Raw genomic sequence first — 24,455 nt, forward strand, 5'->3', positions numbered from 1 at the left:
CCGAGCTCCCAACTCAAGTTTTTGATAAAAAGGCAAAACCCCCGTTTTTGGAATGTTTAAGCACTGTCCAGGTATGCCCTTCTTTGCGAACGCGGTCAAAGCCTCGCGTTCGCGAAGCACAAGCTGCTTCAGATCAAAATATACTCATCGCGAACGCGATGCACTGGTCGTGAACGTGAAGCTCAACTAGTCTGACCCTACGCGAACATGGGACATCCATCCCGAACGTATAGGCTATCATGCCTGGAACCCATCTGACTGTTGACTCTACGCGAACGCATAGCCTTAGTGTTATATATCTTCGCGAACGTGGGAACGAAGTTGCGAACGCGAAGAACAACTCAGCTACCTTTCCCAGATTCTCTACGCGAACACGAGAGTTCTCTCACGAACGCGATGAAGGACTGTTTGCAACAAAAATACCAGAAATCTGCTATCTTTCATGTCCAAAAACTAGTCCGTTAAGCACCCGAAACTCACCCGAGGCCCCCGGGACCTCGACCAAACATACCAACCAATCCTAAAACACCATACGAACTTAGTCGATCTCTCAAATCACATCAAACAATGCTAAAATCACGAATCACCCTCCAATTCAAACTTAAAGAACTTAAAACTTCAAAATTCTACAACCGATGCCGAAACCTTTCAAATGACGTCCGATTAACCTCAAATTTTGCGCACAAGTCATAATCAACATTACGGACCTACTCCAACTTCCGAAATCGGAATCCGACCCCGATATCGAAAATTCCACTACCGGCCCAAAACTCTAAAAATTCGACTTTCGCCATTTCAAGCCTAAATGAGCTACATACCTCCAAAACACACTCCGTACATGCCTCTAAACCCAAAATCACCTAACGGAGCTAACGGAATCGATGAAATTCCATTCCGTAGTCATCTTCACACGGTTCCGACTACAATCAAAATCCAAAGACTTAAGCTTCCGTTTTAGGGACTAAGTATCCCAAAACACTTCAAAACCAAAAACAAGACCTCCCGGCAAGTTACATAAGAAGAAACAGATACGGGGAAAGCAGTAAATAGGGAATCGGGGTTAATACACTCAAAACGACCGGCTGGGTCGTTACATGAGTCCAAGTGAGCGAAGCTGCCACGGCCGAACTACCCAACTCATATGCTCACCACCACTGATAGTCGCTCCCCTAAGTTGGAACGTAGTGAAAGCAACCCCACTAGACTACGCAATACCCATAGTACGGAGGATACGGTGGCACTCCTCAAAAAAACCCTAGGCATCCTCTGACGCCAAGCCACTGAAAGTAGGAGGGTGGTACTTCTTGTACCTCTCGAGCCTGAGATGCTCCTCCTCAGAAGCTGCTGCCCTAACCTCGGGAAAAACTGGGGCTACCGGCTATACTGGTATGACCTCTGGAACCTGGTCAACCTGGACCCACTGCTCTGGGGTACGGGCAGCGAGAGTCTGTGCTCCTCCCCCGGCCTAAGATGTAGCAGGAGCAAGTGGGATCAACCCTGCCTGAGCTAAAGTGCCGAACATGCTCAGAAACTGGGCGAGAGTCTCCTGGAGAGCTGGTGCACTAATAGGCGTCTCAAGTGCCTGCCCTCCAACTGGAGCTACCGGTGTCTCCTCTGTAGCAGCTCGTGTGGGTGCTCTGGCTACACCATGTGGATGTCCTCGACCTCTACTCTGGCCCCGGCCTCTCACGACTCCAGCAAGGGGGTGCGGGTGTCTGGCCATCTGATCCAGTTGTACGTGTCCTCACCATCTGCGAGAGAATAGAAAGACAAAAATTTAGAACCTGAAGTCAAAGATTTCACACGATAAGGAATCAAAGAAATGAAGTTTTTCCTAACAGTTCCATAGCCTCCCAAAGATAAGTACAGACGTCTCTGTACCAATCCACGAGACTCTACTAAACCTGCTTATGACTCATAACACCTATGAACCTAGAGCTCTGCTACCAACTTGTCACGACCGCAAATTCTCTTTGTAGGATATCCTGACGAAACCTAGTCTTTAAGACTAGGTAAGCCTAACAATATGCGGAAACATTAAATAAGAGATTAAAACTTGAACATTTGAACATTTTAATAAATAGAATTTACCAAAACTCAATACGTACAATCCCAAAACCTGGTGAGATATAAGTCACAAGCTCTAGATATAGTACCGAACAATCCTATACATCACTGTCTATCAAAATGTAAAGAAATAAGAAAAGAACGGGATAGAAGGGGACTCTGAGGCCTGTGGACGTGGGCAGGTGTACCTTGAAGTCTCCAAAGTAGCAACACAGTGCACTTATATCGAGGCTGATAGGATGCACCTGGATCTGCACAAAATTTGTGCAGAAGCGTAGTATGAGTACATTACAATGGTACTAGTAAGTTCCAAGCCTAGCCTCGGTAGAGTAGTGAAGAGGTCGGGTCAAGGCCCTACTAGAGATAATAAGAAACAAGATAGAGGTAATATGATATAATGAAAATGACAGGGAAGTGAAAGTTAAATATTTTACGGGAAATAACAACACGAAATAAAGGAAAGCTATTACGACATGAAAGGAGAACAAAAATTTTACATGTTAAGTAAAACAAGAACCAAACAATACAACAAATAAAGAATATTAGCAGGGGTACTCCCGAGCTACCCCCTCGTAGTCCCAAATCATAAAAAACAAATCAAAGTCCTTCATTATATCACGTTTTTCAAAATCATTTTCCCAAAATAGCATCCCGACTTTTAGCCCACCTTATTACAGCGCATGACTTCTAGTAGTTCTCCTACTAGCCACGCGTATCAAGCCCACCTTATCTCACCGCATGCATTTCAACACCCAGACCTTATACCATCGCATGCGTATCAATAATCACAACAGCACAATAGAAACCTCGTGCAATAATAACAACCGCACGACAGAAACCTCGTGCAATAATAACAACCGCACGACAGAAACCTCGTGCAAACAATAAAAACCGCACGGCAGAAACCTCGTGCAACAACCCAACAATCTCCTCAACAATAACATGAAAGTCAAAACATAACAACTGAATAAATGATATTCCAAGGATAGCAATTTCAAGTAAAGAATTTCCACAGTTAAGTAATGAATATAGAAATCAAGAAAACCAAGTAATTCAATTAAACATGTGCTACAAGTTGCAAATAGGAGATAAGACAAGTAGACATGTGAAATTAGGTTAAACATGATGACTATAACGTGCTAAAGTAACTCAATTAAGGCATGAAAAGTAAACTACGTAGCAAAAAATGGAATTTCAACATTTGGCCAGTGTATGCACTCGTCACCTTGCGTACACGTCCTTCACATATCACAAATTATCACCAAAATACCAAATCCTAAGGGGAATTTTCCCCACACAAGGTTAGACAAGTCACTTACCTCAAACCACGCTCAATCAATAAATTAGAAGGCCTTTCCCTCAATTTTCCAATTGCGAATGGCTCGAATCTAGCCAAAATTATTTCATACTATAAATACAACTATAGGAAACTAGTTTAAATACTGAAATAATGATTTTAGCAAAGAATTGGAAAATCACCCCAAAAGGTCACACCGGGCCCACGTCTCAGAATCCAACAAAAATCACAAAATCCGGAATCCCATTCAACCACGAGTCCAACCATACCAAATTTACCAAAATCCAACACCAAATCGTCACTCAAATCCCCAATTATAAACTCTCCAAATCCCTAGCCTCAAACTCCAAAATTACACCTCAAAACCACACAATCTAGGAGGGAAAATCAATGGGGAAACATAATTATTGAATAAAAATAACCACAAGTGACTTACCTCAAGAGTCCCTTCGAAATCCCTCTCACAAATTGCCTAATCCCGAGCTTGAAATGTCCAAAATGATGAAAAATCATAGAACCCTCAATTTTAATACACTGTCCAGGCTTTCCGCACCTGCGACAACTTACCCGCACCTGCGGCTTCGCGGGTGCGACCAAGACATCTGCTCCTGCGATTGGCTTCGCGCATGCGGACTCGCATCTGCGAGCACACTGCTGCTTCTACGGAGCCAGCTCCTTTTCCCATTTCCACTTATGTGTTCATCACTTCGCACCTACGAGGTCGCAGATGCGGGCAAGCTCTTCGCACCTACAAGCACTGCCAAGTTCCACTCCTTGCCGCTTCTGTGATGGTTGGTGCGCACATGCGGCTTCGCACCTGCGATCAAAACCTTTGCAGGTGCGATTACACCAGACCTGGTGCTTCAACAATCAACCAAACTCCAAATTCGATCCGTTAACCATCTGAAACCACCCCGAGGCCCCCGAAACCTCAAACAATTATACCAACAAGTCCTAAAATATGATACGAACTTAGTCGAGCCTTCAAATCACATCAAACAATGCTAAAATCATGAATTGCGCATCGATTCAAGACTAATAAACTTTTGAACTTCTAGCTTCCACATCCGATGCCGAAACATATCAAATCACATCCGATTGACCTCAAATTTTCCACACAAGTCCTAAATGATATTATGGACCTATTCTAACTTCCGGAATCGAAGTTCGACCCCGATATCAAAAAGTTCACTCCCAGTTAAACTTTCCAAAATTCTTCCAACTTTCGCCAATTAACGCCTAAATGACCTACGAACCTCCCAATCAACATCCGAACACGATCCTAAAATTCAAATCACCATACAGAGCTATTGGAACCGTCAAACTCCATTTCGGAGTCATTTTCACACAAGTCAAACTACGGTCAACTCCTACGACTTAAACTTCCAATTTAGGGACGATATGTCACGTTTCACTCCGAAACTATCACGAACCCGACACCAAGCGCCCCGGCAAGTAACATAACAATAAAATGAAATATAGGGAGCAATAAATAGGGGATCAGGGCTAATACTCTCAAAGCAAACAGCTGGGTCGTTACAATAAGTATTTTCTGTAATTATTTCATAATCTTTAAGATTTTAAAATTGATTCTCTTGAATTTAAATTGTTCAAATGTGTATTAGTTACCCTTTTCAAATTACTTTGTCATCCAAATTTATTATTTACATCCACGTATATGTTTTATAACATTTTTACTTCATTTCATATAATTATATTTGTATTTTTGAGCTATTTATATTTTTACAATAATAGCCTATATTTTATAACTAATTGCGTTTTATTATTTTATTTAGGGTTGAAATAACTTTTATATGTTTACAACCTTCAACTATTATTCGTAATAATAGTTATTTTATTAATTTATTTTCTCTTAATTTCATAATTTTAAAATCTGGCCCAAGTGATGCCTAATTTTCGGATCAATTAAGATCCAAACAAATGAGCCCCTATTCATGATCGACCCCCAGAAGCCCAAAACCAAACGACCCAATAGGTTTGCCCCAGTCCACGACCCGTTACAACACTTCCCCATTTCTCCTTATATCTCATCAACCTAAACCCTAGCCCATTCTCAACTTCGCAGCCACCCTCAAACACTCCCTTTTCGTCTCTCAAACCTAAACCCTAGCGACCAAAATTTTCTCGCCCTTTTCTATGCATTTTCCCCTCGAACCAGAGATCTTCTTACCTTTTCTGAATGCTTACCACTTCGATATGGTAATACTAAGTATTGTTCCATCTATGGAAGGTGTATTTCGTATAAATTCGGTCCAAAGGGGCTCGATCATGAAGATCTTATAGGATTTCGGCTAGGTGCTTCCAAGGACATGGAGTATCTATCCGATTGGGCACATCTCCATTGATTTCGGCGTGATTAGGATTTGCCTTATTCGTTGCCCTAATCCGATTTGAAATAAGTTTGCATGTGGTCTTTTTTCCTTATTCTTTTTGACTGATTTTCTTTCCTTATTCTACATAATTGGTCTTATATCCATTTTTATTTACCTGTTATTAACAATATATAAATCCCTTCCCATTATTCCCCTAGATAGACCTTAACTACTGTTATTACTCTCTCACTCTCACTTGTTATACTATTCTAAATTTTGAGACCTTGGTCGGTTGAAAGCCAAGGCCACCAGAATTTGAGTGTTACTCTTTTCTCAGTGTGAGCACTGCCCGGGGTTCACTTGAAACCCTTGGGAACTCTGACGCACTGGGATTTTGGTATTCTGCTGCTCTTTTTGCTATTGACGATTGGAGTACTACTGAAATTGTTCTTCTTATTTTGCTTGATTGATTAATTTGCAACTAGTTAGTCTTTTTGCCTTGGAAAGTTCATTCTCTTTCGTCCATATTTATGCTTTATGACACTAAAAATTCTTTGAATCAATGTCCTACTATTCCATATTGTTGTAGCTTTGTTTGCTCTTAAGTATTCTTGTGACTCTATACTCTTGGCATATGAACTTGCCTGGGTTATAATTATGGTGTATGCTTATCGTATGTGTTTAGCATAAATGACTTCTGGTTCTCTTAAACCTATTTAGCCTGCTATGTCTATGCTAATACCTGATGATTGCCTTGAGTTTATCTTTCTACTTTATTACGGATTATTATGATAACCAACTCGTGTGTTCTAGACCTTGTTGAGTCATACATGCCCAACCTGCTACATTTCTGAGGTTGTACTGTTAGCTAGGGCCTGTTTTCATGTTATTTGAGTTCTAGTGTATGGTTTTTAACTTGTGCAATCCTGTGTTCTTCAATATTATTTGAGACATTAGGGCAAATCACATACCTAGCCTTTTCTCCTATGTGTTGCCAACTAGTACAAAGTTTGATGTATGTTGTCCTGATTGACACGTTACTTATTTTCCATAAGTGCTTCTAGTATTGACTGATACTCAATATGTTAAGCTTCTCATGTTCAAACTAAGCGAGTGTTTATCCATGTCAGTAATTTGTCTATTATTCTTCCTGACTGCAAGTTAGTTGTAATCATGCCTTCCTTAGGCTCAAATGTTTAAGGCTTTTCTATATAACTACTCCTTACTTGTATTCCTATTTAGGACTCCTCTAAATGTCCTTGTTAAGTCTCTTATGTCTAAGAATCCCCTTTAGGTTAATTCTGAACCATGCTTTACTTGAAAATTCTTACATCTTTAGCTTACTATCTCTTAACTTGTTCCCTGGGAAATATAGCTTGTAGCTATCATGTATATGCTATGTCTACTGAGACCTTGTGTAAGCCTGCCTATGTGCCTTTCCTTTAGAATATTTCTGTTTCTCTGTCAGCTACATCCTTAAGGGTTAAGTGCTTAGATTTCAAAGGTTTTAAATTGGCCAAGCATATAGATTGTCACTTGTTATTACAGTTGGTTTAGTACTCAAATGGGTAAGCAAGGCAGTTGTTTGGGCATGTTTGCTGGGCTAGTTTGGTAAAGAGAGTTGAAGCACATCAACCGCCATGTGAGTGTGGGCCTGCTCATCCACACAAGGTTCCAAGGTTAGTTGAAGGCCCAGTAGCACCCCTGGGTATTCTGTATTTATATTGGGCCTGTAGTGGCCCTAGTTGGGCCTGTGATCATTCTATTGAGCTTGTAATTATGCTATATGGGTCTATAATAACTAAATGATGGGGAAATTAATAAAAACTGGGTTGGGGGTATTCTAATGCTCGCATGAACGAGTAGAAAATATGCCTATAAGGTTTAAGAGCCTTGTTTGATATTTGTTTTGACTTGCTTTGATTCTACACACTAATAGAAATCATTTGTATAGGAAATCACACACACTTCACTCAACCTTCCTAAAGCATGTTTAAGTATTTGTCGTACTTGTTTTTAGGTTTACTATTATGCATACTTAGACAACATGCCTATATGATACAATAACACACGCTTTTGATAATACTTATCTAGATACCATGACTATAGGGTTTGTAAATAATTAATCAACTGCTTTCTGTTATTTTTATACTTCCACACTTATATAACATGCCTATAGGGATAAAGTGTTATAAGATCAAGTCTAATTGTTAGAAATCCTGCCTATAGGATACTGTCACTCGCATAAGAAATCGTTTACGAAATCAACACTGCTAATTTTGGGCTCTCAAAGTTGTTTTACCGCCCATTGCGGCAGAACTAGTTATCATACCTATAGGGTTTATAATGTTTATAATATGCAAATCTATTAGACTAAAAGTCGTAACGCTGCCTGCACACTATTGGAAATCAGAACCACCTAGAAATTATGTTTACAGAACTTAGCGGCTATAATGTTTCTTAACTCTGAAATTATCCACTGCCTAAATCTGTCACGTGCATTCGTTGCTTATGTGTGGGGGTTAACTTGAGCCTTTTCTTGCATTTATGTGGAGTCCTATATGTTTTGAATGTGAGCTAGTTTAATCATTTTTTAGCATCCTGAGTAAAGTCTAGAACCTCCCAATACTAGGTACAAAGCCTCCTGGACCATAGGCATGGGACGGGTAGTGAACGCATAGGACGCGACCTAGAATTGAATTAGAGAGCCTTTAAGTAAACAACTTTAACATAGTAATCAGGTAGCAGGAGATCATAGTATGTGCTCGATGAATAATATGAGAAGGTTGTTGCAAAGTATTATTTTTGTTGCATAGGGTGATCATTTAGGCTAAAGAACTTAGGACCGCCCCTCCCCTTTATATGTTTGTTGTTCACACTTAGTCATCAAATATAGACCAACGTAATTGTATCCTTGTAACCTCCGAGACTTGTATTTATATAGTTTAATTATTATGTTGTTTCCCTACACTTGCTTAAAACCATTAAATTCCGCGTATTTCTTCACTTATATGATCACCTAGCTTAATCATAATAATCCACATAGCATAAACTTCGGCCGTGACCCATAGTTGTGGACCTCGAAGAGTACATAACACCTTTTCTTTAAGGTAATTTCAGCCCTTACCTGAACATTGGTGACGTAGACTAATCGAATAGAGTTATTTGCAAATAGGTGCCCTAAAACACCTTAAAAATCGTTAGGTGGAGACTCTTCTCTTTTAATACCCATTTAAAAGAGTTGTCACATGTTGAAACCCGCTTTCGCGAGAAAATGGGGCGCGACAATAACTGATACGAAACAAGATAATAACATGAACTAATACCGGAAATTAAACATGGGAATACATTAAAAAAAGATACTGAAGATAACCAAAATGATCATATACAGACAACAACTGCTAGAACAAAGAAGAACAAAACAACCGAAACGTTCCCACCGAAACTGCTTGCAAAAGAGATAAATAACAAGAATCACAACGAGGTGCCGCCTCGTGTACAATGAGAATCACCACAGAGGTATCACCTCGTATAAATCAGTAATCACACCCGAGGTACCGCCTCGTATACATATTTCACAATCTCAATCACAATCTTTCTGTATACTGCCGCGTGAGCCTTACATTTGAAATAGGTTTTGAAACCGTTTTCCCGAAATAGCTACACGCTTTTTAGCCCACCTTATGACGCTGCGTGGCTTCACGTAGTTCTCCTACAAGTAACACGCACATAAGTTCCACCTTGTACCGCCGCATGCACATTAACCCCAAGCCTTATACTGCCGCATGTGTATCAATATCATATCACAATAACAACTCGAACTACAAGTGCCCATATATCACAACTTGCAAACAATCAACAATATCAATGTTTCCATAACAATAGCCCATGGCTCCACCACAACGTGTACAAGAATATCAACAACAATAATGAATGTAAAATGTTCAACAAGAAAATGTTTCAACAATAACAATCTGTCACGCCCCAACCTCGGGGAGCGCGACCGGCGCTCAACCGAGTGAACCCGGTCGAGCAAGCCTAGTAAACCTTTCCTACCCGGCTCATTCATGATCCAAAAAGGGAACGCGTCACCATTTGTAAAACAGGGGAGAGATCAGTTATATAAATATATAAACGTTGCTAGTTCATTTTTCATTATATACATTATGTCGTAGTTAAGTTCCCAAAATACAACTCGATCCAGCGACACCCCAACATATGTACATGACCCACATAAACGTCTACGGAGCCTCTAAGGGTACAAAAGAGCAACATGACAATACCGGCAACAAGGCCCCGGCTATACCTCAAAATATGAAAACTTATGCAAAGAAGGACTACATGACCCCAGTAAGAAATGGGGCTCACCAAGGCTGCTGTGATGAGTGTGAGGGAGAACACCACTATCTGCGATAAGCGCTATCTGCTATAGAACCACCTACATCCATTAAAAGATGTACCGCCCCCGGCAAAAAGGGACGTTAGTACTGTCGAATAGTACTAGTATGTAAGGCAAACACCAATCTAAGTAGAATGAACAGTGAAGAAAAGAGAAGGCAGTCACAATAATCAATAAGTACTTCATGAAAATACAAGAAAACAGCAAATAAGGATCACACAATTCCCAATTCAATCTTTTTATCTTTTTAGGTTAATAATATTTAGTGCCAAAGCCACAACTCATAATGCCACTGTGTTGTTACACGGAGTCCAGTCTCGGCCCGACCGGCTAAGCCATCCCAAGTGAGACATATCCATATCCACAATGTAAATCAATAGTTCCAACACAAATGCCACCATGTGTACGGCATGGCATCCGATCTCAGCCCGATCGGCTAAGCTATCTCACTTGAGACATAACCTCTTCCAATTGTTCACTCAATTCACATCTCTTTCCCATCTTTCATTACATGGCACAAACAACCTCATTTATTAAATAGTTCTTGGCACTTGGGCACATTTTACTATTCAAGTCTTTCCCTTTTTATTCAATCAAATAACGTCATCATTCGTGTCGATAAGTACCATCATATAAAGCATTGCACACATAAGGGAAGGAACTTGGAAAATCATAGATACGTCCTCAAATAGCATAATGACATGGTAAATATCTAAAACAATGAGGGAACATAAATCTTTCAACCCAACACACTAAGGCAAACAATTCTAGTAAGATCAAGTTGGAACTTACACCAATCATTCGGACACCAGGAGTTCGATTCTAGGAAAAAAAGAGTTAGCCATACATACCTCAATTGCACTTTTTTAGACTCTACAATTTTCCGGAACCCTTAGCAACCTCAATCTATTTAAGCCAAATTTAGGAAAACATTCATGGTTCTAGTTCACTTCTTATTTTTCCCACACTCTTTATCACATGCATGCAAGATAAACAACCCTCACACCTATGGACCATCTTATTAATACCCCATTATAGCTATGTTTGAAATAAAGAGCTGGGGTGATGAAGTCTTACCTTTTTGGATGAAGCAATTGAGTGCTCTACTTGAGTATTTCCAAGCTTTGAGTGATGGATGAAGATTGATTGATGAAAATTAGTTCCTCCCTCTAGAACCCTCTCTCCCTCACACTAGAAATATCATAAGTGAGCTCAAAATAGACTAAATGGGGTGTTTTAATGGAATGGGGGTCGGGTTTTAAATTAAGAAAAATGGTGCCCCGACACAGGTATGCGACCACATAATGGTTATGCGGTCCGCAAAGTGGTCCTCAGGGGCCTGAACTTACGGCCTAGGTATGCGACTAGTATGCGGTCCGCATACTCGTTCTTCGGTAGCATAATGCACCGCAGAACTCCCTCCGCAAAAACTCAAGAGGGATTATGCGATCGATATGCGGTCCGCATATCAATTATGCGGTCGCATAATCAACCGCAAAAATGACCTCAAGTTGGCCAAACTTACTGCTGCACTCTGCGGCCATTATGCGATCCGCAGAGTGATTATGCGGCCGCATAATAGGCCGTAGAAATGCGTTCTTCTGCGAAATTTTTTCCTCTCAGTCCATAGGGTACTGTTCAATCCAAAAAGTCCGAACCGCGGCGAGCTTGCGAGCTGTGAAGAATTTTCCACTATAGTAACGTAGGAATCTAACTTGGCACCACAAAACCCCAAGTTTTTGGTTTAAATTTTTACGGATCCTTACACAATCTCGCCTTAACGTGATAACGGCTACACAACTTCAACACCAATAACTCATCAATGAGAAATAATGTATAACCACGAGGTTAAATAAGAATAACTCACAATGGAATAGATAACATGTAACAATGACTTCAAAAAATGGAAATCAACAAGGGAATGGATAATATGAACAATCACCCCAAATAATGATAATCAACAATAAGAGAGATAACATGAACAATAACTAAAAATAATGATAATCAACAATGAAAGAGATAATTCGTCCTCGAATGAGGATCAAGGTTTGCTTAACACAGTTTCAGTTGCACAACATAACTTCAGCCCCAGATTTGCCTAACTTCCTAACTTTTTGAAAATTTTGCCAGAGTTTCCTTTGTATTTAGGCCTATCAACCTGTCAGAGAGTCCCCAAAACACACCTTAGCAATATATATAGAATTAAATGACACAGTAGAATGCAAAATAACCTCAACGGAAGCCTCATAGGGGACATATAACTAGAAAGGAGTGTCTTTATATTAGCTGAACAAGTGATACAAAACTTAAGGGGAACAAATTTATAGAGCTATTACATGGCTATTCAAATAAATGAGGGTACTTCTTTTTCATTTCATTCTCGGCTTCCCAAGTAGCTTCTTCGACTTGCTGGTTTCGCCATAATACATTTACGAATGCAATTTCTTTATTCCTCAACTTCTGGACCTGTCTATCAAGGATAGCAACCAGAATCTCTTCATATGATAATTCTTCACTGATCTCGATGGTCTCAACCGGCACAATCGCAGACGGATCTCCAACTACCTTCTTCAACATGGACACATGGAATACCAGGTGCACTAATGACATCTCAGGTGGTAGCTCAAGCTTGTACGCCACCTGACCTATCCTTTGAATGATTCTATCCGGCCCGACATACCTCGGACTTAATTTTCCTTTCTTTCCAAACCGCATGATCCCCTTCATGGGAGATACCTTCAAGAACACCCAATCATCTTCCTTGAATTCTAAGTCTCTGCGACGAACATCCGGATAGGATTTTTGACGACTCTGAGCAGTTTTCAACCGCTCTTTTATGATCTTAACCTTTTCCATAGCCTGATGCACAAGGTCTAGTCCTATTAGTTCAGCTTCTCCAACCTCGTACCACCCAACCGGCGATCTACATCTTCTACCATACAAGGCCTCAAACAGCGCCATTTGAATACTGGCATGGAAGCTGTTGTTATAAGCAAATTCTATGAGCGGCAAATGATCGTCCCATCTACCCTTAAAGTTAAGCACACACGCACGCAACATGTCCTCAAGCGTCTGAATAGTCCGCTCTGCTTGCCCGTCAGTTTGTGGATGGAAAGTCGTGCTAAGATTTACCTGCGTACTCAAACCTTACTGAAATGTCTTCCTGAAATTAGCTGTGAACTGGGCCCCTCGATCGGAAATGATGGAAACTGGAGTGCCATGAAGCCTGACTATTTCTTTGATATACAATTGAGCATATCATTCCACAGTGTCGGTGGATTTAACTGGCAAGAAGTGTGCTGATTTCTTGAGTCGATCCACGATCACCTAAATTGAGTCAAACTTACGCGGAGTGCGGGGTAACCCTACCACAAAATCCATATTGATCATTTCCTATTTCCATATTGGAATTTCCATACTCTGTGCTAACCCACCGGGCCTTTGATGCTCGGCCTTCACTTGTTGACAGTTTGAACATTGTGCCACAAAGTCCGCCACACCCCTCTTCATGTCATTCCACCAGTAAACTTTCTTGAGATTATGATACATTTTTGTAGAACCTGGGTGCACGGAATATCTAGAAGTATGAGCTTCTGCCATGATTCTTTCCCGAAGACCATCTACGTTTGGAACACATAGTCGTCCTTGGTACCGTAATGTACTGTCATCCATGCCAAGAGAAAAAGCCGTAGTCATGTGTTTATGAATCCCCTCCTTCAGCTGCACCAAAACTGGATCATTGTATTGCTTCTCCTTGACCTCTGTCACAAGCAATGATTCCGCCCTATTCCGTACAATCACTCCCCCTTCATTAGAGTCCGCAAGACGAACTCCCAAACTGGCCAACTGGTGAACCTCCCGGGCCAAGGTACTTTGACATGCCTCCAAGTGAGCCAAACTACCCATAGACTTCCGACTAAGAGCATCTGCCACCACATTAGCTTTTCCCGGATGATACAAAATGTTGATGTCATAATCTTTGAGCAATTCAAGCCACCTTCTCTTCCTTAAATTCAATTCCTTCTATTTGAAGATGTATTGAAGACTCTTGTGGTTTGTAAATACATCTATATGGACTCCATACAAATAATGACGCCAAAGTTTTAATGCAAAAACCACCGCCGCAAGCTCTAAGTCATGAGTTGGATAATTCTTTTCATGATTCTTAAGTTGCCTTGAAGCATATGCTATAACCTTACCATGTTGCATTAATACACACCCAAGACCGATCCTTGAAGCATCGCAATACACAACAAACCCCTTGGTACCCTTTGGCAGGGTCAATACAGGCGCCGAAGTCAATCTGGATTTCAATTCCTGGAAGCTCCTTTCACAAGCATCGGACCACTGGAACTTAACCGTCTTCTGCGTCAATTTAGTCAATGGGGAGGCAAGAGTGGAGAACCCCTCCATGAACCTCCTATAATACCCGGCCAAACCCAAGAAACTGCGAATCTCTGTTGGAGTAGTAGGTCTAGGCCAATCTTTAACCGCTGTAATCTTTTGAGGGTCAACCTTAATTCCTTCTCCGGAGACGACATGACCCAGGAATGTAACAGATTCAAGCCAAAATTCACATTTCGAGAACTTTGCATACAATTGGTATTGATGAAGAGTTTGCAGAACTGCCTTGAGGTGAACGGCGTGATCCTCTCGACTTCGTGAATACACAAGGATGTCGTCAATGAATACTATCACAAATGAGTCGAGGAACGGCTTAAAGACTCGATTCATAATATCCATGAAGGCTGACGGGGCATTTGTTAGCCCGAAAGACATTACCAAAAATTCAAAGTGCCCATACCGGGTTCTAAAAGCTATTTTCGGAATATCCTGCTCTCTTACCTTCAATTGATGGTACCCGGACCTCAAATCAATTTTGGAGAAGAACTTAGCACTTTGTAATTGATCAAACAAATCATCTATTCTAGGCAATGAGTATTTGTTTTTGATTGTGACTTTGTTGAGTTGCCGGTAATCAATACACATCCGCAGCGATCCATCTTTCTTTCTGACAAAGAGAACCGGTGCGCCCCAAAGTAACACACTCAGTCGGATGAAACCTTTCTCTAGAAAATCCCTTAGTTGTTCCTTTAGCTCTTTTAATTCCGTCGGCACCATTTTATAAGGTGGAATGGATATAGGCTGTGTGCCCGGCATCACATCAATCGCAAAATCAATCTCCCTGTCTGGAGGAATTCCAGGGAGCTCATCCGGAAATACATCGGGGAATTCATTCACAATTGATACAGATTCAAGGGTAGGCACCTCAGTAGTGGTGTCCGTAACGCGGACCAAATGATAAATACACCCCTTCCTGATCATCTTCGTAGCCTTAAGGTGAGAAATAAACCTACCTTTTGGCATAACATTATTCCCCTCCCACTCAATAGCTGGCTCGTTAGGAAACTCAAGCCTCATGATTCTGGCTCGACAATCGAGTTTGGCAAAACATGAATAAAGCCAATCCATTCCCATTATTATGTCAAAATCAATCATCCCTAGTTCAATAAGATCGGCCATGGTATCCCGACCACGCACCGTGATAACACAATCCCTATAAACTCGTGCGGCCATAATAGACTCGCCAACTAGAGTAGATACAGAGAATGGCTCATGAAGCTGTTTCGGTTCTATTCCGAAGCTTGTAGCAACATAAGGAGTAACATAGGACAAAGAAGATCCGGGATCAATAAGAGCATACACATCATGAGATTGAACAGTTAATATACCTGTGACGACATCTGGTGAAGCCTCTGCACTCTGTCGACCACTCATAGCATAGAATCGGCTGGGTCCTCCCGAACTCTGTGCACCACCGCTAGTTACACCATGCCCTGTGGTTGCTGGAGAGCCTCGAGCTAGAGGGGGTGCTGAAGATGTAGCGGCTGTAGGACTGGATGACTGAGCTGTGCCCCTGCCTGCACCCTGACGGGAGGCACGACACTCTCTCTGAATATGACCTCTCATTCTGCATCCATAACATACTGGCATGTCCCGGTAGCAGACTCCCGAATGAATCCTCTCACACTTAGGGCATGGGACCCTCTGCTGCTGGTGGAGTCTCCCTCCTGATCGGCCCTGATGGTGGGACCCTATGCTTCCCTGACCGGGCCTAAAGCGACCCCCATGATGCTGACCGTGCCTTGATGGCGGGGCATTAGCTGAAGACTGAGCATAAGACTGGGATGGCCCTGATGATCCTCCCCGAAAGGCTGATCTCCCACCTCCAAATGCATCCCCAAGGTTGCCCGCTGATCGGGCCCTACTACTACTTTCTCATTCCATCCTGAACTTTAACTTTCGAGCCTCCGTAGCTTGGGCAAATGCCACCATCTTTCCATAGTTCATGTCAGAATTTAGAGCAGCGGTGGCAGCCTCATTAATAACTAAAAGGCTAAGGCCCTACACATACCTTAGTCTCCATAGTCGGCATCATATGAGCAGCATACTTTGACAGGCACACAAACTCCATGTGATATTCCCACACACTCTTACTACCCTGTTTTAGGGTCTCAAACTCAACAGCACGGGCTGCCTTAGTCTCGGTAGGCAAGAAATGGTCTATGAAGGCATCCACAAACTCACTCCATCCCGCCAGAGGGCTCCCCTCCTCACGGGAATCCTCCCACATCTCAAACTAGGAATATGCCACCCCTTTCAGACGATAGGAGGCCAACTCTACTCCCTCTGTCTCCGTAGCATGCATAACTCGGAGAGTCTTATACATCTCATCAATAAAATCCTTAGGGTCTGCCGCGGGATCAGTACCAGTGAACACTGGAGGGTCTAACTGAAGGAACCTATTAACCTTGGAACCGGAAGAATCTCATTGCAAGCTAAATGAGGTGGGTACAACATTTGACCTCTGAGCCTGGGAAGCTACTAACTGAGTCAGCATCTGAATAGCTCCCCTAAGATCCCCATCAGAAATACCGGGACCAGGAGCTGGGGCTGGAGGCGGAACAGGTATACCGGCTGGAGGGATTGTATCATCCTCCGCGGGTGTAGGAACTGAGGTAGTCTGTTCTGGAGTGGACGAATCATGCAGTGTGATAGTAGGGGGATTATCCTCACCCGCATTATCAAGCAAGGGATCAACAACCACTCCTGGGGTGGTATTGGCTTCTTGGCCAATTCTCGCTCTCTTCTTAGGTGCCATTTACTGAAAGTTAGAACAATGCAAGAGTTAGTGGAAAACAACCTCAGGTTTCGCTCTATCGCACGATATAGAACAACAATGAAGGGTATCATTCTTAAATGTCCAAGTAGCCCCCTAAATATAGATGTGGTCGACAACACACCGATTAGAAGGGTTCTACTAGACACGGCTCCGAGACATCCTAGGACACTTTAAAACCTTAGGCTATGATACCAAGTTTGTCACGCCCCAACCTCGGGGAGCGCGACCGGCGCTCAACCGAGTAAACCCGGTCGAGCAAGCCTAGTAAACCTTTCCTACCCGGCTCATTCATGATCCAAAAAGGGAATGCATCACCATTTGTAAAACAGGGGAGAGATCAGTTATATAAATATATAAACGTTTCTAGTTCATTTTTCATTATATACATTATGTCGTAGTTAAGTTCCCAAAATACAACTCGATCCAATGACACCCCAATATATGTACATGACCCACATAAACGTCTACGGAGCTTCTAAGGGTACAAAAGAGCAACATGATAATACCAGCAATAAGGCCCGGTTATACCTCAAAATATGAAAACTTATGCAAAGAAGGACTACATGACCCCAGGAAGAAATGGGGCTCACCAAGGCTGTTGTGATGAGTGTGAGGGAGAACACCACTATCTGCAATCAGCGCTATCTATGATAGAACCACCTACATCCATTAAAAGATGTAGCGCCCCCGGCAAAAGGGACGTTAGTACTGTCAAATAGTACTAGTATGTAAGGCAAACACCAATCTCAGTTGAATGAACAGTGAAACAAAGAGAAGGCAGTCACAATAATCAATAAGTACTTCATGAAAATACAAGAAAACAGCAAATAAGGATCACATAATTCCCAATTCAATCTTTTCATCTTTTTAGGTTAATAATCTTTAGTGCCAAAGCCACAACTCATAATGCCACCGTGTTTTTACACGGAGTCCGGTCTCGGCCCGACCAGCTAAGCCATCCCAAGTAAGACATATCCATATCCACAATTTAAATTAGTAGTTCCAACACAAATGCCACCATGTGTACGGCATGGCGTCTGATCTAGGCCCGATCGGCTACGCCATCTCACTTGAGACATAACCTCTTCCAATTGTTCACTCAATTCACATCTCTTTCCCATCTTTCATTACATTGCACAAACAACCTCATTTATTAAATAGTTCCTGGTGTCCGAATGATTGGTGTAAGTTCCGACTTGATCTTACTAGAATTGTTTGCCTTAGTGTGTTGGGTTGAAAGATTTATGTTCCCTCATTGTTTTAGATATTTACCAGGTCATTATACTATTTGAGGGTGAAACCCAGAGCAAGACTCACTCTCCAACCGTGAATGCAACATCGCGAACCTTCCGATCCGCATAACTCTTCTGTCTAGATTAAGCTGTACTAAGCCGATCCTGAATCATCTTGACCTTCTCCAAGGCATCTCACACCAAATCTGTGTATAATAATTGAGCTTCTCCCAGCTCAAACCACCCAACTGGAGAATGACACTGTCTCCTATATAGGGACACATAAAGAGTCGTTGGAATTCTTGATTGGTAGCTATTGTTGTACACAAACTCTGCAAGTGGCAAGAACTAAATCCAAGAACCCATATAATCCATAATATAGGCATGAAGCATATTTGCCAATATCTGAATAGTGCGCTCGGACTGTCTGTCCGTATAAGGTTGAAATGATGTACTTAGCTCAACCCGTGTGCCTAGGTCACGCTGTATAGCTCTCCATAAATGTTATGTGAATTGTATACCCTAGTCAAAGATTATGGATACCGGTATGCCATGAAGTCGAACAATCTGACAGATATAGATCTGAGCCAGCTCCTCTGAAGAATAGGTAGTCACTACCAGAATGAAATGAGCTGACTTGGTCAACCTGTCCATAATCACCCATACCGCGTCAAATTTCTTCTGAGTCTGTGGGATCCCAATAACAAAGTCCATGGTAACACTCTCCCATCTCCACTTGGGAATCTCATGTCGCTGAAGCAAACATCCCGGACGCTGATGCTCATATTTCACCTGCTGGCAATTTAGGCACCGAGCTACATACTCCATTGTATCTTTCTTCATCCTCTTCCACCAATAGTGCTGCCTCAAGTTCCGATACATCTTAGCGGCACCCGGATGAATGGAGTACCGCAAACTATGGGCCTCCTGAAGAATCAAATCATGCAAACCATCCACATTGGGCACACATAGCCAGTCTTGCATCCGCAACATACCGTCATCCCCAATAGTAACCTCCTTGGCATCGCCCTGCTGAACCATATCCTTGAGGACAAGCAAATGGGGGGTTGTCATATTGACACTCTTTGATACAATCATATAAATAAGACCGAGAAACCATGCAGGCAAGAACTCGAATGGGCTCTGAAATATCCAATATGATAAACTGGTTGACTAAGGCCTGAACATCCAACTAATGGCCTCTCTGCTGCCGGTAGATAGGCCAAACTACCCAAACTCTCTACCTTTCGACTCAAGGCATCGACCACCACATTGGCCTTCCCGGGATAGTATCGAATGTGATATCATATCCCTTAAGCAACTCTAACCACCTCTGCTACCGCAAGTTAAGATCTTTCTATTTGAACAGATGTTGTAAACTCCGTTGGTCGGTAAAGACCTCACAAGGGACATCGTACAAATAATGCTGCCAGATCTTCAATGTATGAACAATGGCTGCCAACTCCAAGTTGTGGACTGGATAATTCTTCTCATAGGTCTTCAGTTGTCGAGATGCGTAGGCAATCACCCTACCATTTTATATCAACACCGCACCATGTCCAACACATGATGCATCACAATACACAGTATAGGACCCCGAGCCCGTAGGCAACACTAACACTAGGGTTGTAGTCAATGCAGTCTTGAGCTTCTGAAAGCTTGCCTCACACTCCTCGGACCACATGAATGGGGCACCCTTATGGGTCAATCTGGTCATAGGTGCAGAAATAGATGAGAAGCCCTCTACGAAATGACAATAATACCCATCCAAACCAAGGAAACTCCAGATCTCAGTAGCTGAAGATGGTGTGGGCTAACTCTGCACTGCTTCAATCGTCTTCGGATCTACCTTGATCCCCTCACTCGACACCACATGACCCAAAAATGCCACTGAATCAAGCCAGAATTGACACTTTGAAAATTTTGCATACAACTTCTTTTCTCTCAAGGTCTGAAGAACGATCCTCAAGTACTGCTCATGATCTTCCCGACTGCGGGAGTACACCAAGATTTCATCAATAAATACAATGACTAATGAATCAAGATAAGCCTGGAATTCACTGCTCATTGGGTGCATAAATAATGATGGGCGTTGGTCAGCCCAAATGACATCACGGGGGAACTCGTAGTGACCATACCGAGTCCTAAATGTAGTCTTCAGAATATCTGGATCCCAAATCTTTAGCTGATAATAAATTGACCGCAAATCAATCTTTGAGACATCTCTGGCACCATGTAACTGATCAAATAAGTCATCAATGTGTGGTAATGGATACATGTTCTTCAATGTAACCTTGTTCAACTGTCGATAATCAATATACATGTGCATAAAACCATCCTTATTCTTTACAAACAAGATTGGATCACCCCCAAGGTGACATATTAGGCCGAATCAAACCCTTATCAATCAACTCTTAGAACTGCTCCTTTAACTCCTTTAGCTCCACTAGGAATATATGATATGGTGGAATTGAAATATGCTGAGTTCCCGGCAACAAGTCAATACCAAAATCGATATCCCTAACGGGCGGCATGCCCATAAGATCCATTTGAAATACATTTGGAAAGTCTCTCACTATCATAACTAACTCAACGGTAGAAGTATCAACACCGATATCCCTCACGAAGGCTAGATAAGCATCACATCCCTTCTCAACCATCCATTGAGCCTTTAGAAATGATATAACCCTGCCAGGAACATAATCTAATGCACCCCTCCACTCTTACCGTGGTAAACCTAGCATAGCCAGTGTCACCGTCTTGGCGTGACAATCTATAATAACATGATAGGGAGACAACCATCCCATGCCCAAGATAACATCAAAGTCTACCATACTAAGTAATAATATATCAACTTTGGTCTCAAAACCACCTATAACAACTAAACATTACCGATACACACGGTCCACGACAATAGCATCTCCCACCGGTATGGACACATAAATAGGAGAACTCAAATAATCACATAATATATCAAAATACATAGCAAAGTAAGATGACATATATGAATAAGTGGATCTCAGACCAAATAAGACTGATGCATCTCTATGGCAAACCGGAACCATACCTATAATGACTGAGTCTGAAGCATTTACCTCCGTCCTACCCAAAAAAACATAGAATCTAGCCTAGCCTCCCCCTTTAAGGCAGCCTCTACCCACCTATCCCCCACCCCTAGCTGGCTGTGCGGGGTGGAGTGGTAACTGGGGCAGCAATCATGGACTAAGAAATCTGTGGACCTAACTTAATCCTTGGAGTCTGAGTAGTCTGTGGAGGTGGACCCCTCCTGAGTCTGGGGCAGTATCTAACCATATGTCGGGTATCACCACACTCAAAGAAAGCTCTCGGTGGGCTCGACTGCAAGGACTGGCTCGGGCCTGGTCGGCTGGACTGACCGTTGAAGGCTCCTCGTGCAAGAGGTGCACTAGAAAGTGGCTGGGCAAAGTATACAACTTGAGACCTCGGAACAACCGAAGCACCACTAGAAGCTGGAAGTGCTGAGTGAACTTGACAACTCACATAGCCTCTACCATGACATGCTGTAGCTGCAGCATGACCACCATTAAATCCTCCCATACCACGAGGCCTATTGGCCTCCCTATTATCTCTCTCACGGCCCTGCATACCCTCTCACCTCCGTGTAATCTCTACCACCTACTGATATGGGGTATCTGTCTCCAACTCTCGAGCCATGTTGAACCTAATACCATAGTTGAGCCCCTCGATAAACCGACAGACTCGCTCTCTGACCGTAAAAACCAAGGCAGGTGCATGTCTGGATAAATCACTAAATCAGATAGCATACTCTGACACTGTCATAGTACCCTCGTGGAACTGCTCAAACTATGCGCGCCATGCTTCCTGAAAGGTCTGAGGAATAAACTCTTTCAAGAATAACTCTAAAAAATCGAGTCCATATAAGTGAAGTCGCCTCGACTGGGCTACCCTCCTCGTACACTCACCACCACTGATATGCCGCTCCAGACAGCTGGAAAGTAGTGAAAGTAACCCCGCTCATCTCCACAATACCCATAGTGCGAGGAATACATTGGCACTACTTAAGAAAACCGTGTGCATACTCTATATACAAACCACTGAAAGTAGGAGGGTGATACTTCTTGAACCTCTCGAGCATAAGCTCCTCCTCCTCCTCAGATGTTGCTTCCCTAACCACGGGCTGAACTGAAGCAACAGGTTATACCGGTATAATCTCTGGGACCTAATCGACCTGGACACGCTGCTTTGGGGTACGGACCACGGGATTCTGTGCTCCTCCCCCAGCTTGAGATGTGGCTGGTACAAGTGGTATCAACCCCGCCAGAGCTAAGTTACCGAACATGCTCAAGAATTATGCGAGGGTCTCCTAAAGTGTTATGGTGGTAACTGGCGCCTCGGGTGCCTGTCCCCCAACTGGAGCTACTGGTGGCTCTTCTGTCGCAGCTCGGGCTGGTGTTATGGCTACACCACGTACCCCACCTCATCATTTGCCCTAGCCCTAGCCTCTCGCAACTCTAGCAGGGGGCACGGGTGTCTGATTGTCGGATCTAGCAGTGCATGTCCTCACCATCTGTGAGAGAATAAAAAGTAAAAGATTTAGTTCTCAAAGTCAACCAATTTGCATGATAAGGAATCAAAGAAGTGAAATTTTCCTATTAGTTTTGTAGCCTCACAAAGATAAGTACAGAAGTCTCTGTACCGGTCCGCAAGACTCAACTAAACCAGCTTATGACTCGTAACACCTATGAACATAGAGCTCTGATACCAACTTGTCACGACCTCAATTTTCCTCTGTAGGATGTCGTGATAGCACCTAATCTCTACGACTAGCCTGACATATAATAATAACTTGGCAGAAATAATTACCAAAATACTAAAACAAAGTGGAATAACTAATGTAAACTTCCAAAAAACAGAATCTCAACCATACAATCCCCAAGAATTGTGGAACGGAATCATAAGCTCTATAGAATAAAACTAGGATATCTAATACATCTAAAAGAAATACAACAAGAAGTAAAATAGGGAAGGTGACTCCAAGGCCTGCGGGCATAGAGCATGTATACCTTGAAGTCTCCACAACAACAACTCAAATCAACTCTAGCATCTGGCACAGGTAAATGTACCTGGATCTGCACAACAATTGTGTAGAAACGTAGTATGAGTACATCACACGGTACCCAGTAAGTGTCAAGTACCACATATAACCCGTGTACCCACTCGCTAGGGTATCAATGATTCGGTTCGGCCAGTTATTTTATAAAATTTATACCATACCAATTTTTCAGTTATTCTATTATGTATAACAAAAATTACACTTTTCGAAATCGTCCTAATCATGTCGGTTTCTCTTCAGTATCGGTACGGTTCTGTAAATTTTCGGTAATTGTTTTTAATGTCATGTAAAAGTCATTAGTAGAAGTAGAATGCAATAACATACGTACTTTTATAGGACTTAGCAAAACTCTCTAGATATTTTTATAGTTTAAAAAGTGATGAATTAAGAAAATATGAAAGATGGCTAGAGTATAGATCCATCAACTATTCTACATTAGCGTAAAAGAAACTAAGCAAATACAAAAACAATATAAATCACACGATTGGAAAAATAATAACTAAGATGGGATTCAAGAATAAAGTCTATAGAAGATTAAATATTCAAAAAAGTAAATAAAAAATCATACGAAAGGAAACATATTCAATACATTGTAGTTTGCTACTCATAATCGCTACAATACCTTGTGTCTTGCTAGTGAACATGCTGAAAATAATTTAGTTTTATTAGAAGTAGCATAATAGGTTTGGGAATTAGGATTTTGAGTTTAATTACTTGTAGGCTTGTAACTGTTTCATAATTCCAAGGCCCAAGAAAACTTTTAATGATTTATTATTTTTAAACTTAATATATAAATATATTGTTCACATTGTAAATTTATTCGGTACGGTT

At 42.0% G+C, this 24,455-nt stretch overlaps 1 protein-coding gene across 1 annotated transcript; it reads right to left on the reverse strand.

Moving 5' to 3' along the window:
• Positions 1–12,436: 12,436 nt before the first annotated feature.
• On the reverse strand, positions 12,437–16,571 carry LOC138905500 (uncharacterized). Its single transcript, XM_070194024.1, has 3 exons — positions 16,512–16,571; positions 12,944–13,228; positions 12,437–12,661 (listed from the first exon to the last, which is right to left on the reverse strand). The coding sequence occupies exons 1-3, from the start codon at positions 16,569–16,571 to the stop codon at positions 12,437–12,439; spliced, it is 570 nt and encodes a 189-aa protein (XP_070050125.1).
• Between the last annotated feature and the right edge of the window lie 7,884 nt (positions 16,572–24,455).

This window comes from Nicotiana tomentosiformis, chromosome 2 (genome assembly GCF_000390325.3).
Source record: "Nicotiana tomentosiformis chromosome 2, ASM39032v3, whole genome shotgun sequence".
NCBI classification, from domain to species: domain Eukaryota; kingdom Viridiplantae; phylum Streptophyta; class Magnoliopsida; order Solanales; family Solanaceae; genus Nicotiana; species Nicotiana tomentosiformis.